This window comes from Bactrocera dorsalis, chromosome 4, assembly GCF_023373825.1.
Source record: "Bactrocera dorsalis isolate Fly_Bdor chromosome 4, ASM2337382v1, whole genome shotgun sequence".
Lineage (NCBI taxonomy): Eukaryota > Metazoa > Arthropoda > Insecta > Diptera > Tephritidae > Bactrocera > Bactrocera dorsalis.
In genome coordinates, this window is record NC_064306.1 from 62,404,947 (window position 1) to 62,423,191 (window position 18,245).

At 36.7% G+C, this 18,245-nt stretch overlaps 4 protein-coding genes across 7 annotated transcripts; 2 read left to right on the forward strand and 2 right to left on the reverse strand.

The window, feature by feature from the left end:
* Window positions 1-555: 555 nt before the first annotated feature.
* Window positions 556-18,243, forward strand: LOC105229788 (NIF3-like protein 1). Its single transcript, XM_011210239.3, has 4 exons — window positions 556-860; window positions 940-1,071; window positions 1,138-1,282; window positions 17,582-18,243. The coding sequence occupies exons 1-4, from the start codon at window positions 685-687 to the stop codon at window positions 17,996-17,998; spliced, it is 870 nt and encodes a 289-aa protein (XP_011208541.1). The 5' UTR covers window positions 556-684; the 3' UTR covers window positions 17,999-18,243.
* On the reverse strand, window positions 2,259-6,218 carry LOC105229786 (ileal sodium/bile acid cotransporter). 4 transcript variants are annotated; one of them, XM_049454248.1, is made up of 3 exons: window positions 6,081-6,218; window positions 2,922-4,387; window positions 2,259-2,842 (listed from the first exon to the last, which is right to left on the reverse strand). In XM_049454248.1, the coding sequence occupies exons 2-3, from the start codon at window positions 3,945-3,947 to the stop codon at window positions 2,465-2,467; spliced, it is 1,404 nt and encodes a 467-aa protein (XP_049310205.1). In that variant the 5' UTR covers window positions 3,948-4,387; window positions 6,081-6,218; the 3' UTR covers window positions 2,259-2,464. The 4 variants fall into 4 exon arrangements, with proteins under 4 accessions (XP_049310205.1, XP_049310206.1, XP_049310207.1 ...); XM_049454249.1 differs by having other exon boundaries at window positions 2,922-4,373; window positions 5,909-6,201; XM_049454250.1 differs by lacking the exon at window positions 6,081-6,218 and adding an exon at window positions 5,897-6,045.
* Window positions 12,191-14,370, reverse strand: LOC105229785 (sodium/bile acid cotransporter 4). The gene is made up of 2 exons (XM_011210235.4): window positions 13,024-14,370; window positions 12,191-12,958 (listed from the first exon to the last, which is right to left on the reverse strand). Exons 1-2 carry the CDS (start codon window positions 14,059-14,061, stop codon window positions 12,572-12,574), a joined length of 1,425 nt encoding a protein of 474 aa, XP_011208537.2. The 5' UTR covers window positions 14,062-14,370; the 3' UTR covers window positions 12,191-12,571.
* Window positions 16,602-17,475, forward strand: LOC105229784 (small nuclear ribonucleoprotein-associated protein B). Its single transcript, XM_011210234.4, has 2 exons — window positions 16,602-16,755; window positions 16,814-17,475. The coding sequence occupies exons 1-2, from the start codon at window positions 16,753-16,755 to the stop codon at window positions 17,402-17,404; spliced, it is 594 nt and encodes a 197-aa protein (XP_011208536.1). The 5' UTR covers window positions 16,602-16,752; the 3' UTR covers window positions 17,405-17,475.
* Window positions 18,244-18,245: the final 2 nt, after the last annotated feature.

Genomic DNA, 18,245 nt, shown 5'->3' on the forward strand with positions numbered 1-18,245 from the left:
TTTAGTTTCTTTTCATCAATTCAATTTCTTTGAATTTTCATTATCCTACACTCGAGCAGAGAATGTTAATTAAATTTAATTAACAGAAACATCAATGAAAACATTCTCTGCTAATCCAGTCAATAACATTCTAGAATGTTAATTAGATTTCATTAACAGAGACAAATGAAAATAAATGAAAACATGCTCTGCTAATCCATTCATTAACATTTCTGTACCAATGTTGACATTTCTTATTGGCAATATAAATAACGACAACAGCTGGGCCATCGTCAATAATATTGTGCAATATTCCATGAGTATTGCACTTGTTGAGCAATATATACTTATCGATAACAAAATATCGGTTTAGATACAACGAAATATTTCTTATGAGAAGCAACGCCGAAAGAGCTGCTTTCAATAAATTAATTTTAAAATATATTAATAATAATTAATATAATATAAATATACCGAACCACCGCTTACAAATTATTCCAATTATTTTCTTAATACTTCTTCATTCTTACAATTAATCTATCGCCAATTGTTGCACATTGCGTTAATACCATCACTAACGCACAACAGCTGATTTTGTTTGTCCTCCCGGTTTTTTATTTTGCAGTGATATCATCATCGTGTACATATTTGTATATATTTTTTTAACAATTTTGAGTGCAATTCGACATACGTTGAGTTATTTTTATGCTTACCAATTTACTTAATAGCACTGCGTCTTTAGTTTTTAAACGCACTTTATCCAAAATGACTCGCGGAAGAACACTACAAAACGTTGTATCGGAGTTGAATAAATTTGCGCCACTCAATTTAGCCGAGAAATGGGACAATGTTGGACTCCTGATCGAACCTTATAAAGCAAGGTATTGTACAGTGTTTCATATAATACTTTGTTCATATAATATTTGTATAATATATGTATATAATTTATTTATCTTTAAGACAAATACGCAACATTCTGTTAACCAATGATTTGACGGAGAATGTCATGCAAGAAGCTGTCGATACAGGCACTGACCTAATTGTGTCTTATCATCCGCCAATATTTGCACCACTTAAACGCATTACACAAAAGTAAGTGGATATAAATTGTTATGTTTGTTATATTGCTTGTAAAGCAATTTTCTTTTTCTTCTATAGAAACTGGAAGGAACGCATCGTTTCCATTTGTTTGGCTGAGGGTATTGCTTTATACTCGCCGCACACAGCTTGGGATGCAGTTCCTGGCGGCGTGAACGATTGGCTTGCCTCTGCACTGCCGTGTGTTGATATGCAACCAATACAGGTAAGAACATTTTGTGAAAATTTTTACAAACAGGGAGGAAAGTGTTTATTTTATAGATTTATTAAAAAATATGTGTCCTTTAAATACATATTTGTGTAATACTGTGAAGTGTTTAGTGCCATTGCGAATCGCCTTAAAATGTGTTACTCTTATTATTGTGACTCATTTAGCCGCAGTACGTTGATGTGTTTTTTATTTATTTTTGTGTAGCCGAATTCTATATGCTTTCAATTTCAATGAAGATTATTCTCGTATCTACAACACACTTTTTGGAGTAAAACCACTCATTTTAAATGAGCGTATATTTATTTCTCTTCTCACATTGCAAAGACAAATATTATTTTTTCACATTCTTCGCTCTAGCTTTCTGGTTAATAAATATAAACAAAATAAATGCAAAGAAATATCACTTTACAATTTTTATGCAAAAACCATAACAAAATAATTTTATATGTGTATAGTGAAATTAGTACCTTAAAATCGTCTTTGTAGATTGAGCGGTAGAAAACAAGTTCTGAGGTTTGAAAAGTAATAAACTTACATATAAAGAAATATTTACTACATTTTCATATTAAACAAGAAAAATACCCTTCACAAATAAAAATGTTTTCATACAAAAACTTGACTTTGATCGTTCAGTTTGCATGGCAGCTATATGCTATAGTAGTTCCATGCCGAATCGTGAAGATATCTCGTGTCTAAAAGAAGTAGACATTAATCGTTTCGTTTGTATGGCAGCTATCGTTTCCGTCTGTATGGTAGCTATATACTATAGTCGTCCGATATCAGCGGTTCCGATAAATAGAATGCTTCTTGGGTAGAAAAGAACGCATACAAAATTTCAGAACGATATTTCAAAAACTAGACACAGACCAACAGACGGTTATGGCTACATCAACCCAACTCGGCATGCTGATCGTGTAAAATCATATTTTATAAGGTCTCGGGCGTTTCCTTCTTTCTCATAACAATATACTATACATACATAGTACATAAATATTTACAAAATATTACATTTCTTATAAATTATTATTTTTTACTTAAAATCTAAAATTGTTGAATTGTCAAGCTTGCATTTTAAAAATAAATGCAACAACTTTAAAAACTACAACAATTTAGTTACAATGGCAATAACAACGAATTAAACTAAAATTTAATTTGATCACAAACGACACGCACAATTCACTGAGGATATTTTGAATTCACTTTCTCCATCCCATTCTCCATAAAAGTGACCAGCTCACTTTCTTTGGCTTCCTTTGCGTTTGCTTCGGCATCCACTGATTTCTCACGCTTGCGACAAAAGCACAATTTCAGAAAATAGATTAGTAGCAGAGGCAGTGGCGTCACCATAGAATTGGCCATTGGCACCGCACTCGTCATATCGGCCTGCGGCTGTGGCAATGTGAAGTTCAACATGAAAATCGCAATGCCAATATTCTGTATGCCCGTCTCAATGGCAATGGTGATGGCGTCCTTAGGTGGCTGACGCAAAACTGTAGCTATAAGCCAGCCAATAACATAGCCCAACCATGGCAGAATGCAGCTGCCGATGAGGATCTGTGGAAAATATACATATATAGTTTGAAATATATATTTTTATATATGTGATTTGAAAGGCAATCAGCAACTCGCTTACCTTCGTTGTGAACAGTTTCCACATATACGAATTGAGCACACAGCCGAAAATCGTTATCGCCAATATGAGCACCAATGAAACGGGTTTGAGCAGCTTGGACATCTTTTTAGTCACCTCCGGTGCATACTTCTGCAGCATAACGCCGATGGCGATGGGCACCACCAACGTGCAAGAGACCGAGGCTATCGATTTATAGGGAATCGCAAAATTACCATCGCGGAATATCAAAGCGCCCAATGTAAAGATCCATAACGGCATCATGCCGAATGCCGCTAAATTGCTAATAGCGGTCATTGTGATAGACAAGCTGAGATTACCATTCAACAGCACCGCGAATATATTCGACGAGCCACCCGCTGGTGACACGCCCAAAAAGAACAAGCCCAAGCGTAATTCGATCATTTCGCGAAAGAGAAAGTAGCCGATGACAAAGCTGAGTACAGGCATCACCAAAAACTGACAAAACAAGCCGATCGCCGGTCCAACCGGTCGTATAACTATGCGCTTCAGATCCTCCAAATCCAAAACGGCGCCGAAGTTCACATAAATCACCATCACAAAGCAGGCAATCGAAATATTGAAAATGATATCGGCCAAATTCAAGGAACGTGTCACAATAACTCTCAAACTTTCCGCTGAGCGTACCGCTTCATAGCCAGTGCGTTGCAACTCCACATAAACCTGTGTATAACCCAAAAGCGTCGCATGCAAAGTGAAATTACCTTTGACCTTTGCAACGCCATTCGTATTGCTTGACACCGTCGTCACTTCGTCTATGTAGGCGACATCGCCGTTATCATTCAACACACGAAATTCGAAATCACTTCCCAAAGCCGGTTCAACGGCCGTGATAACGAACGAAACTTTTTGCGCATTTCGCATTGTCATATTTAACTGTTCGTATTCAAATTGCACAGCCCAAAGTGGCGGCTGCAAGTGATCTGTATCAACTGTGTTCACCGCGCCGCTGACAACATGCGCCGCGCTGATTATGGCCAACACCACGTAACCCGGCCAGTAGTGCATTTTCACTTTTATTAGTTGTTGCTGTTGTTGTTTTTCGTAAATAATTTCGGTTTTTCGCGTGTACGCCAACGCCGCAAGCGCGATGCAAGTGTTCACCGTCGCAAGATCGCTTATTGAATAACCTGTTAATTGATCAGTTCAAATTATAGTACCGTTGATTCTTGTAGTCGGCACGCCGACCACAACCACCTTCTTGCAAATATGTGTTTGTATGTATGTGTGGATTATTTAATCATTATTGTGGTTTAACTTTTTCCGATAACTTTTACCGACAGCTTTGCCGATTTACCAGCTCTGGCTCTTAGTTTATAAACACTCACAAATACATTTACCGTTATACGCGTATTTTGGTTGTATTCAAATATTTATAGCACTTTGTTTTGAATTCTTCCTGGATATCAGAGTTCAGTTTTTTATCAGCATGATCTGGCAAATTTGATCTGAAAATAAGGTGTTATAAATTTTAGCGCCAGTTTTGATATCAAATGTTTAATTTTAAATAATATACATACATTTATTTTTTTATAACTAAAAAATCTTTATAACTAAAAAATCTTTTTTTATAAGGAAAAAATTCGTTTTCCTCTCCGACTCTCAAACTTAAAAACGTTTTAGTTCTCTTTGCTCTTAGCCTTTATTAATATTAACGGTTTCATTGTCACTCTCAATTACCGTGAATTAATTGATAGTGCTTATCAAATAATCTCGTCTACTTAGTCTTATCACTAAACAACATGCTTAAACAATATTAAAATCACTATTGCTTATTAGTTGCAAAAATAAGTTCAATAACGTTGAGAGAGCAGCAGAAACTTATCAAAACATGATTGCACTATCTTCAAAAATCTGAAAGTTTAGTCAAATACTCCTATACGGCGAAAATTTTAACCCTTTTTTCTTTAGTTGAAAAAAAATCACTTTTCTATCATCTGATCAAATTTGACCCAGACTGACAAGAAACTTTATTTTCACATTTTTTAGGACAAATCTTAACCCTTTTTTCTTTAGTTGTAAAAAAAATCACTTTTCTATCATCTGATCTAATTTGACCCGGACTGGCAAGAAACTTTATTTTCACATCTTTTAGGACAAAGCTTTACTATAAACTTCAAAATGTCCGATCTTGTTAGAAGTGCCTTTGTCCCACTCAAATACTTGTTTTCGTCATAAAGTAAACTTTCCAAAGAGCTTCTGCGACATTTTCAACGCTTCAGTAGTCGTGATTCCATCAAAAATACAAAGTCTTCTTTAGTTAAAAAAAAACATTTTTCCAACGTTATAATTAATTTGAAACTTAATGTATTATATGATCAAATTTGACCCGGACCGGAAAAAAATACATTTTCACGTCTTTTAAGACAAATTTTTACTATAGCTTTCAAAATATGCACCTGAGTCCATGAGTTAATGAGAGCTTTCCAACGACCTTGTCTCGTAGCTTTGTGCCTGTATTTGTATTCGTCATAAACTAAACTCTCCAAAGCGCTTGGGGGACATTTTCAACGATTCCGTGGCCGTAAATCCATTGAAAACACAAAATTTCCGGCAAAGTCGAAATACAATTTTATTTTTCATAATAAAAATCGCCAGTCAATTCGCGTCGTAAACAAACAGCTGTCAGCCACACTCTATTTGGCATATGGAGATCTAACTTCATAACAATATTAAAATTGCGGTGAAAAAAGTGTCGTTTGATATTATCCGGGTCAAATTTGATCAAAGAGAATATGTATCAATACTTTTCGCGTCGTAAACAAACAGCTCTCATGTGTCAATTCAGACCAAACTTCATACTTCTACATTAAATTTAGCGAAAAAAAAAATTTGGATTGATATTATCCGGGTCAAATTTGATCAAAGGGAATATGTATCAATATCTACTTCAGTTTAAGCATCCTTAATTTTCCACAATTATTTCTAAGTTTAGTAGGAAAACATATTTTAATTACTTTATTTTTAACTTCACTTTAACATGTCTCTTTTTTATTGGACAGCGCTGTATTAAAATTTCGGCTTATTTTGTTTAAATTTTTTCTGAAATTTTACTTGTTATCCAATACTTTTCACTTATTAATTTTTATTTTCACACTCCAAAAAAAAAAAATTAATGAAAACAATTATTTTTTTACGCACGAAAACAACTTCGATTCCTCTGTTGCCACTATAAATGCGTTTAATTTACTTAATTTGAATATAACTAGATCTGTATCTCGTGAGCGCAGAACCAGACACCGCCGCGCTCAGTGCATTTTTGCAACTGTATATCGAACCTGTATGTTTTCTATTTTAATAAAATCTGCAATAAAGTAAAGCTCAACTTAATTTTCTCACATGTGCTTGTATGTATGTATGTGTGTGTGTTTGTAAAGAAAGCTTAATAGAAATAAATATTAAAATTTATCACATTTTTGTTTATAATATGCCTGGGTAAAAGTTAGCCCAGTTGGTACGCACTTAGAATTCTATGGAATATATGCCTTATACACATATTTAGTCAATGACCCAAGCAGTTTAGCTCTTCTAATTATTCTAATTTTGACTAGAGGTTTCCCGTTACTTATTGCTAACATATTTAGTAAGTCGCCGCGTATTAGTTGAAGGTTGAACTCTGCCCCAGCCAGCAAAAACAAACCATAAATAACAGGTTTCTTAAATGCCGTACAGACCATATGAGCACTAAAGACCATAGACTGGGTATCCAAAAGTTGCTATATCCGAGGAAAACATCTGAAAATTGCGAAAAATATGCTTAGATAATTCTCTAAAAATATTAAAGGACCATGTTGACCATCTTGTTTAGAAATATTGAGGTATGCGAAAGCTCTACTTAAGGTGAATGCGCCTCTGGCTCACTATTGACCTGATAGACGTATAAGAAGCGATACAAAATTGCATGAATTACGCTTTGATCTGTTTCAACATTGTCCGAATCAGTTGCCCAGCGGGTTTCCCTATCCTCAAAACTCAAGAGAAGAAGCTTGAAGAAAATTTAGTAACAATGTTAGGTTATCACCGAGACTGAAGCCTATTTCGAAACAATTAAGCAATTCAAAGTTTTACAAAAAGTAAAGTTTTCTATAAAACGACTCCATCTGGGGTCCCCACAGTACAATACACGGGACGAGGTATCAATAGCGAGGTCGCAAAGTCTGTTAAAATTCGCGTCAAGCGCAGGCATCCTAAACGATGACAACTCGTCTTGGACTTAGCAAGCGAACTCCATCTGGTATCTCAAAGGATCAAATTGATCTAAGCGTGGCTTATGGGTCTACCAGACTTACCTAAACTAACACGTTTCCAACATTTCCAACGGCCTGATACAATTTATAAGAGATCACGTTATAAGATTATGAGCCAGTCAATATAATATTGGCCACCCCCTCTCTTTTAGTTATTTTATTACTGAGCTCTAACTTTCCTAAGAGGCACATTTATTGCATACTTATGTCCCATGTGCACCTCGTAGATAAGCCAAACTAGCTATTTTATAAATTAATCAAGTTTAAGCACCAGCTGATAATAAAAGAAAAGCTCGCCTTTTTTTTGCCAAGCTTGTTATATATTTTTACACCGTTAAGTTGAAGTGCAAATAGACACATGTTTGTTTTTATAGAGCACAAGCTTTTAAGGGGTGCGGGAGCAGCTCAATAAATTAAAATTCATCTCGTTCAGAGATGCATTTTACGTTACACAACTAAAAAATGTATTAGAGGAGGGACGCACGAAAGATATTTTATGAGTTTAAAAAATGTTGACAAGGTTTAAGCTCAGGCAATAACTGTGTTTCCATAATCATACCCTAAACCGGGTAGATAGAGTTTGCCAGCAGGAAACGTGGGTTACACTATAAAATACTTATATAAATGAGCAGCACGACGAGCTAAGTCAATTTAGCCAAATCCGTCTTTACACAATTCGGGGCGGGTTGTTGTCTATGGCAATAATGCAAACCTTGAATAAATTCTTGCCATGCTGATACATGCCAAACTGAATGGTAAAAATGAAGTTCTTGTTAATAACCTTCGGTACTTGTGAAGAGTATTAGAGCTTCTTTAAAGTTAACGTTTTCTCTTCTATTTTTTTTCTTTTTTCAGTTGATTAATATTTTCTTTTACCATTTGCTTTCTAAAGCAGTTTTTGAAGTAATTTCTAAGCAATAAGTATCGAACTTTTTCGTATTCCTCATTAATGTGCAGTTAAATGCTATGTGCGAGGGTTACAATTTACATTTCTGACCTAACTATGGAAAAATTAATACTCTTCATTGAAAGTTTCATTGTTTTCAAAATATGCTTCAGGTCAGGTATGTAAAAGGCACATCGATATAAACCGATTAATGAATCCAGCAAAAATGGATTAATTCCGTTTAAAATTTATCGAAAATTATTTTAAAGTCGCTTCAAAATACTGCTGAGTGCATTTAAAGTAGCATACAATATGATAAAATTTGACTCGGACTTACAAGAAAGAAAAGATATTTTTATATATGTATATACATATATATTTTTATTGATTTTAATATGTATATCACTCTTTATTATCTGCTTCAAAACAAACTCTTGAGCCAAAAATCATTCCTGAAGTAATTTCGAAGCAAGATACCGAGTTGACAGTCCTTGGCCGGATAAAAATCCGGGTCCGTTCCGGTTACTTACACCCGACTGTCGTGGGAACGGCTGGCATGACCTTCAACGCCTTCAGCAGTTTAGATTCTTGGGCAGTTTCTGCGTAATATTTATAGACCCATCGCGACCTATGTATTTTCGATATCGTTTTTGCAAAAGATTCAGCTCTGTAGGTTAGTACGAGTCCACCATTTACATAAACCAAAATTGATGAGTCGCTCAATAACAGATGTTCTGATCCTCTGATAACTCTCTCAATCCAATACAACGATTTTAAAGCCCTGTTTTGTTAACTTTTTCAATGTCATAATTAAAAAAGGCGGATGAACGACTCGTATGAGGCAAGTTTGACTGAATTCTTGACCTCGACGGAATGCTTTGTGCCACTCAAAATCTTCAAAACACTTATTCAACATGTTTAACGAATCTGTTGTCGTTATTTCATTAGCAATAGACACAATTTGATGCAAACTCTTCCCATTTTTTTATCGAGATAAAAATTACCAGGCCAACTTTTCGCGTTGTAAATTAACAACTCTACGACAAAGACAAAATAATTTGTCTTTGATTTCGTTTTCTCACGCACTTTAAATAGACCAGTCCGGGTCAAATTTGATCTGATGATACATACAACTGTGTTCGAAATAATAGCAGTGGCATATCCAGAAATTCACCTCTATTAAACTTCTCACCTAATAACGCTACAATTGCCATGAACAATAATATGGCAGGCAACCCTTGTATTTTGAAGCTCATTTTAGAAATGTAAACAAATAGTAATTACTATTATGCATGTTAATTTGTTTCGTAGAAAATTTTTATAATTATTTTAAATGCATTTCCTTTAGTTTTTCTCATTTGCATATATGCTCTCAATTCAGGGAACTAATGTACAGAATACACCAGTTAACTAGCGTAAAGTTGTGCAACCTATTAACAGTTAGATAAATATTTCGCATATAAATACTTTCAAGTTTATGTAAATTTCGTAATTAAACAAAAAAACTAAAATATCGTTCACAGTTCTAAAATGTTCATTTTTTAATTCAAAAATTTTTTGTTTACCTTTTTAAAGTGATTAGCGTGAGTTAATAAATTAAAATTGCTATAAAAATATACAGTAATTTATAGAACAGTTCGATTCGCCACTTCTCAAGATTTATAGCAACAATAGAGTTGTCTCTCCCAAGTATATTCAATAACTTTGAGCTCTAGTCTGTTGTCAAAAGAATAAAGATTGAAAGTGATTCTGTTGAAATAAATGCAAGGAGAATATGAACTATATATCTTAGTTGTACAGAGAAGATGTTTTTCTCTCTCTCACTCTCTCTATTTTGCTTCTCTCGATGACTATGAAATGGTATAAAATTCGCCCGTTCGATTCGCCAGTCTTCAAGCTTTGATAATTCGCGAATACAGCTATTAAGAACTAAGAATCAGTAAGCTCAATTAAGCGGGAACTACTGTATTGTTTTCATTGTCACTAATGTAAATTTGTAACAAATATTTTCTACGTTAGCATTTATACTGGCAGTGTGAACATGATCACACCTCTTTTTAACATTTCTAGTGAAAACACACGTTTTAGATCTCAATTACTTTATTATTATTACTACAACATGTTGGCTTTATGTAATTTGTACGAGGGATAACACTTAGCTCTAATGTAGTAAATTCTTTACAACATACAAGTATAACAACAACCATTACAGCAGACTAATCACTAAAAACTAGTACCCTGGTGTATTTGTGCTAAAAATTTTCACCTATAGAGCTACTGTCCTTGGCTAGATATAGTCTCACAGTTCAAACTAACAATTTGATAGTTGGTATATAAGGGTGATCCATTTCGAGGTTCTCTACTTTTTTTAGAACAAACATAGAAACTTGAAATTTAAAGAGGAATGTTTATTATAACTCGAAAGAACATTCTTTTGCATTTATGTTTTGAAGACTATCTCTCAGACGATTCATCCGTTGAGTCCAATTTTCGATGACCCGTTCGAGCATTTCGACTGGTAACTGGCGAATGACACGTGTGATGTTTCGTTCCAAGGCCTGAGTCGAAGCGGGATTGTCCGCATACACTAAGACTTTACAATTCTCACAGGAAAAAGTCTAACGATGTGATATCACACGATCTTGGTGGCCAATCAAACGGCCCAAAACGTGATTTTATCTACTCACCGAAGTATTCTCTCAATATATCCATTGATTGATGCAATGTGTTTGAAGTGGCGACGTCTTGTTGAAATCAAATGTCGCCGAGATCAATAGCTTCATATTCGAACATCAAATATTCGGTTGTCATGGAGCGATAAGGATCGCCATTGACGGTTACGCACTCACCGGCATCATTTTTGAAGCAATGTGGACCAATGATTCCACCGGCCTACAAACTAGTACACCAAACCGTTGTTTTTTCTGGATGACATGTCAGCTCTTGAATCTCTTTAGGTTACTATTCGTCCCAAATGCAGCAATTTCGTTGTTACATACCCATTGAGCCAGAAATGGACCTCATCTCTGAACCAAAATTTGGCTCGAAACGTCGGATTTTCTTGGAACTTTTCAAGAGTCTATAGATCGAAGCGATATCACTTGGCAAGTTGGAGCGGCTTTAATTCTTGCCCAAGCTGTATTTTGTACAATTTCAATTTAAGATATCGACTTAAAAAGCGTCAAGTCGTTCCATACGTCAGTCCGAGTTGCTGCGAACGGTGCCGAATCGGCCCTCTACGGGCTTGGTGTACACTCTCAGCTTCAGCTGCTATATTTTGCTGCTGGACGTGGTCTATTCGGTCGAATATAATCCAATAATGAATGCTAGGTCTCAAGGATGGCTAGGTGATCGGGTCGTGAATAGTACGCTCAGTATCGCGATTATTCTTTACAGAACGTGAATTTTCGTAATAAAGTTGAACGATTTGTAAACGTTGTTCAGGCGTGAGTCTTTCAATGATGATATGCCTAACAATACTTAACAAAAATAACATGACGTGACTGATGCGTGATGGATAGCAGAGGATCTGAATATTTCTTATGTATCGACCTAACACAGTGTTAATGTTGGACTCGTACCAAAAAAAAAAACTGTATACCTAAAAACAACTTCAAGTAGAGGTCGCAAAAAAGTTGATTGACAACTGAGGACTCTGCATTCATCAAACGCATCATTACTGGTGACGAAACGTAGGTTTTTGCATATGACGTCGAAACTGTATAACAATCCAGCGAATGGTGCTTCAAAATTGAGCCGAAGCCGAAAATAAACAAAATTCCTTGAAAACACTGAAGGCCAACCCAGCCGGGGCTTCTAAGTAGCAAGTGTATGGGAAATTGGATTAAATATTGGTTAGCTCAGGAGAAAATATTGAATGCCATAATAAATATTTGTAACAAAATATGGGAAAATATTGTTTTTTCTGTCAGTCCGGGGCAAATTTAATCTGTTGGTAGTTTTTGTTGAAATAGCTATGGGGAAATAATTTTTAATAACCTTATAGTCGATATTGTCCAAATTACAATATATGTATGGCACTTAATTTCTCATAAAATGTTTATAAAATATGTTTAATTTTTTATTATTTTTGTTTTATTTCAATCGTTTTCACTACGAAGAGTAAATACTTTATATAAATTGAAATTGTTTTTGCGTATAAAAATCGATTATCGATACTTAAATGCTATGCCAATTAAAAGCTATAATTAAATAACTTGTATCTATGTTAATTTAATCTTATAAATATTGCCTCAAACTGTCTGGGCCTCTTTTACGTCGTTTCAACTCAGACAAGTTTGATAAAAATCTCGACATTGGTTGCGTTGAATTGCCGTTCATTAGGGTGAGTCGACTGTTTTATACCGAACGGAAATCCAATCGTAAATTTAGAACTCGCAAATTATCGCAAGCTTCGTTTGTATAAATAAAAATTTCGATGCGTAAAATGATTTGATATGATAAGAATCTAAAAAATATATGATCTAACTTTTCTACTGTTATAATGCGGTTTTCTCATTTTGATATGATATATGCGAAACAATGATTTCCTCCTTAATGTGTTCGTCGAAACTTATGAGCTCCACCTTCGACGCAAAAGCATCACCATCAAGATTCTTATTCCAGCCGAATATTCGACGTACGGTATAAATGACAATCATCATTGCCAAAGAATTGAGAGCAGCCGTAATTGGCACGATAAGCGTCATGTCGGCTCTCACTTCGTCGAAGCAATGCTGCAGCAACATAATGGGCACGGTCATATTTAGGACACTCGTCTCGACGGAGATCGTCAGCGCGTCTGCTGCGGAACAGCGCAACAGCTTTGCAATGCCATAAGAGAGAAAATAACCACATATGGGCAAGAAGAGAGCCGCTAAATAAATCTACAAAAATAAGTCAAATTATTAGACACCAAATAATTTAATTAACTCCCTAATTGTATGCTCACCATTCCGGTTAGTTCTTTGAACGCAAACGCATTTATGCCCACCGTCATGGCAATCAGACCCAAACTGACGCACGCGCAGAACGGTTTGAGGAATCGGAAAATATACGCTGTCGTCTTTGGTAAGAAAATGCGCGCCAGCATACCCAAAGCGATGGCGCAGACCAATGCTAAAGCGCTGCCGGCGAGATCCAGAAACGGCACATCCAGTTCGGTGTTTGTAAAGATTGTTCGCACGAGTATAAGTATCCACAGCGGAAATATCGCCAGCGACATAAGACTGTTGATCGTTGTCGTGGCAATCGAGAGATTCACATTACCTTTGAGAAAAATCGCACAAATATTCGCCAAACCGCCGCTGGGCGACAGTGCTGTGAAGAAAAGCGCCAAATGCAGCTCTTGATGTTTGGCCAGGAAACAGTAACCGATCGCAATAGCCAGTACTGGCATTAAAATATAACTGGTACAAAAGCCGATGGTCACAGCAATCGGACGCAACATAATCGCCTTCAAACGTTCCAAATCCAGCACACCGCCCAAATTCAGAAACATCAACAACAAGAGCGCCGAAGCGGTATAAGCGAAAATTTTCTCATCCAAACGGTCTCTGCGTGCTATTATAAGCGTTAGGTCGTCGGGCGAACGTTCCGCGTTGGCGCCGTCACTTGTGTTTAGTGTCACATAAATACTTGTAAAACCGAAGTGCCGCGTTTGTACGGGCACTGGGCCTTGCCATGAAGCTGGCGTACCCGTTAACTCACTTCGTTCAATGCGTTTTTCGATTGACGCCAATTTCGGGTCGCTAGCGTGCACTTCGAAATAAAAGTCTGCTCCAGAAGTTAGATCCACATTGTGTATTACTAAATCCACGTACTGTATGTCATTCGAAATGGTGAGCTGTTGCTCATTGCCACCATCCTGGTAGGTGATATTCCACGCGCCTGCGACTTGTCCATATTGTCCTTGAACCTCGCGGTAAGTCAAACAAATAACGACCATAAATATCAGTCGTGCGCGGTTAAAAGTAGCGACTTGTTTCATGTTGTTTTCACTTCGAAATGAGCTCTCACAATAATCGCAGACCTCTTGTATACCTTATCGAGCGTCAAAACCTTTAGAACCATTGAACTTTTTTGTATAATTGTATAGTATGTTCATAAACTGACTTATATACGACATGCGTGGCTTGTCAATAAATATCAGCAAGAGGGGCCTTGATGGCTAAATGTTCCCCACTCTAATCGGCTACGGCGATAGATTAGGCTTTGACTGATATGCAGCGATTTGTTGAAGAAGTGTTATTCCATCGCGTTTTTCTATTTATTAGCGTGGGATTAAGGCTTTTCTTTATCATTGCCGAATACTTGGAATAGTTGTTGTGACGTCGGAGAGTCGTGTGTCGTCTTAAAATGAGTCATCGACTTGTTTATTGAGTTCCCACGAAAAAATTTTCAACTCTCTCTACTACAGTTAGATCGAAATCATATAGGATCACATGAGAGATCGAACAAATTTATTAAGACTAAATTTTGTCCAGAAAATAATGGTATTCCTGAAGCATGAAATGCCGTTTCTAACCTGAAAAAGGTGCTCTTGAAAGTCCATTACTGCTAGGACGATTTGAACATTCTGTAAAGCTTTATTTTACCGGTGTATTTGGAAGTCTAGAACTCCCTAAAATTTTTATTTTTTCTTCATGTCTTCAAAAATCAAAGGATCACATTTCCCCTAACATTTAAACTTTAACGGTCGGACGCCCATGTCTGGCTCCAAAGATAACCACGTTTCTTTAAGTATCGCGTCTAGTTAGAAGATAGTAAATTCCAGTAGCAGGTGTAGACATGTCACGTTATTTTTGCCTATACAGTATGTTACATGCATCCAAAATTATATACATTCGTGCATACAGGTGTCTGTATGTCAATGGCCGAGATTAATTTTTAAATAATTTATTGCACTATTTTATCAATTCTACGTATGGACGCACATACGGATTGCTACCGATGGTTCATCGTGAGTTATTTTAGTACTTGAGTACGAGGGTTACTCATGTCGCCGGCTATACCGGCTTGTTTTTCAAAGTTTGTTTACAAAAAATTGAGCATAGTAAGCAGAGAAGCCTGAATCATAAATATCTCTTTCGATTTTGCGAACAAACAACCGGAAATATTTATTGTTTATTCTTGAAAATATCCGCCTCACTGCACCACAACCTATAGTATATACACTTCCAAAGAAAAACATGTCTCGACAGACAGTAGATTTTTGACAATTGACATAATCGTAATTGGAAACAGTTTTTTATGTTAAGCGGAACTAGTATTGAACTTAAACCATGCGGAGTTGTAGTGCGAACCTCTAACTACAACTTTTGGGTGGCCTCTTCCTGGCAAGGAAGGGATCATATGTACTTAAAATCCCTTCCAGCGACAGTAGCTTGCATGTAATCGAAACGGACCTGGTTTTTTAACCGAATAAGGGTTGGATATTCGGCAAGATTCTTAAAAATTATTCGAGCAATATATTATGCTGCTACAACAGTCAGGTCTGCTTGGAATTTTATTTAAAGCTGAATTTTACCAAAAATCTAATCACAAGTTGGTGCAATAAGTACTTAGCTTACAAAAGAACAATGAAAATTTTGGAAGATGCCGATTTATTCTCAACAAACAACACTCTTGCCCCAACAGTGGTCCAACTTCATTAATCCTTCGGATAAATACATTTTATAGTGATCTGTAAGTGGTCCTCCGAGGCAGAAATAACCTTCTCCCTGAACTCGACTGAAGCTTCTGGCTGCTAGTGACTTTTGCAGTTCGGAAACAAAAGAAAGTCGCACGGGACCACATATGGAGAATAAGATGAATGAAGTAACAGATCGTAGCCAATTTTGGTCAATTTGGACGTATGAGACGGCACATTGTGATAGTAGAAGAGTGTGAAGGGACCATCGGTTACGCTAGCGTACGGGACCATATCTGGAGAATACAGTGAATGAAGTAACAGTTCGTGGCCTATTTCGATCAATTTGGAGGTACGAGACGGCACTTTGTCATAGTAGAAGCGCATTTGTTTCGAATAGTCAATGTAGACTTCATAAATCGCAACACCTTTCCCATCGTTGGGACAGTCTTCGCCTTCTTCATTCGTCTTCTAATGAATCCACTGTATCAATTACTTCTTGATCTTGTTCCACTGGATTCTTAGATTGGCGATGGCCACAAATTGAGGTCGAAACTCAATATGATTGCGCTTAAACAGAGTCAAGAGAAGGGATTATCGGTTATTTTTCTTGCAATAATGGCGCCAACAGACGGTGAGACTAAGTACTTATCGGACTCACTCGTACTTGGCATTTACATTATAGGTATACGCCTAAATTTGTTTAGTTCAAAAGCTACCCCAAGAACAAAATTTAAATTTGGTACTAATAAGAAAACAAAAATAAAATATAATAAACAAAAATTTTATAAAAAAGTTAGTCATTAGCCTACTAATATGTATAAAGATGCTTGTAAATTAGTAAAAATGCCCAAATATCAATATATACGGCAACACCATTGCAATTGCAACTCTGCTTGAATTGTTTTGTGCAAATAAGTTTTTCTTGCGACTGGCAACACTGAAAATTTTCATTAAAGCGGTGTGTATGACAGATCTTTCACAAAACGCCAAAAATTCGGCAGATAATCGTTTATTTTTCGGTGCTATTTCTAAAATAATTAAGCAGCCATGGTGAGTTATATATAAATCAATTGTAAATACATGCAATTACAATGTTATCAATTTGCAGACGATTGGAAAGAACAATAAAATGATCCAGCACCTTAACTATAGGGTGCGGATCATGCTGCAAGACTCGCGCACTTTCATTGGCACATTTAAAGCATTCGACAAACACATGAATTTAATACTTGGAGATTGTGAAGAATTTCGTAAAATCCGTTCGAAGAACTCAAAAGTGCCGGAACGTGAAGAGAAGCGTGTTTTAGGTTTCGTGCTGTTACGTGGTGATAATATAGTCTCATTGACCGTCGAAGGACCACCGCCACCAGAGGAGGGACTACCGCGTGTGCCGATGCCCGGTGCAGTTGCTGGCCCTGGGTTAGGACGTGCTGCTGGCCGTGGTGTGCCGGTTAATATTGCTTCGGCACCGGCTGGTTTACAAGGACCTGTGCGCGGTGTAGGCGGTCCAGCTCAACAACATATGACGCCAATGGGTAGAGGCGTACCACGAAATCCCATGATTGGTGCACCCTTACCCGGTATGGTGCCCGGCGTGATGCCACCAATGCCTGGTGGTATGGGGCGTGGTGGCCCACCACTACGTGGACCTCCACCCGGCATGATGCGCGCTCCACCACCGGGACGTGGCGGTTATTAATTGTATTCATATGTATTTTCCATAAAGTCTATTTTACCTAAATAAATAAAATGAATTATGTAAACACTCTGTGGAATATTTTTGTGTTATTGTTGGTGTAAGGTTTCTGACAGCTCAAATAAACAAATCTTGAAATTATAGAATGACTTAAATTATTAATTATTTTTATGTTTTCAGCCTAATGCCTTGGGTGGTGAGTTTGGCGGCGCCGGACGTACTTTCACCACATCGGTGACTTTGAGCCAGGCCGTGGCTAGCGTTCAGCGACACATTGGTCTCGATGTACATTTGTCATTGGGTGTAAATCATAATCTAGAGACACCAATTACTGTCGTGGCGGTTTGTGCTGGCTCTGGTGCATCTGTACTTAAAGGCTTCGAGGCGGATCTTTATATTACAGGCGAAATGTCTCATCACGACTTACTGGATGCAAGTCATCAAAATGTTTCCGTGATCTTGTGCAATCATAGCAACTCCGAACGCGGCTTTCTACGTAAATTCGAGACGAAACTGTACGATATGCTAAAGGGTGATTGCGAAGTGACTATTTCAGAAAAAGACAAAGATCCCTTAAAAACGATCGTTAAAACTTAAATTTCGACGATAATGATTCACATGGGCATTTACTTAAAAGTTGCATTTCTTGGTGATTTTCGATTGAAAGTTTATTTAAAAAGTTTAAAATTCATTTAATAAGTTTTTATTATTATTGTTTATATTATGCAAAGTCTAACAGTACAGCGGCTGTTGTGGTAGCGGCAGAATTCTGTCTAACAGTATAACAGCTGTTGCTTTATTTACTGCCTCGAAATAAAAATTTTTGCAAAGCAACATTTTAATA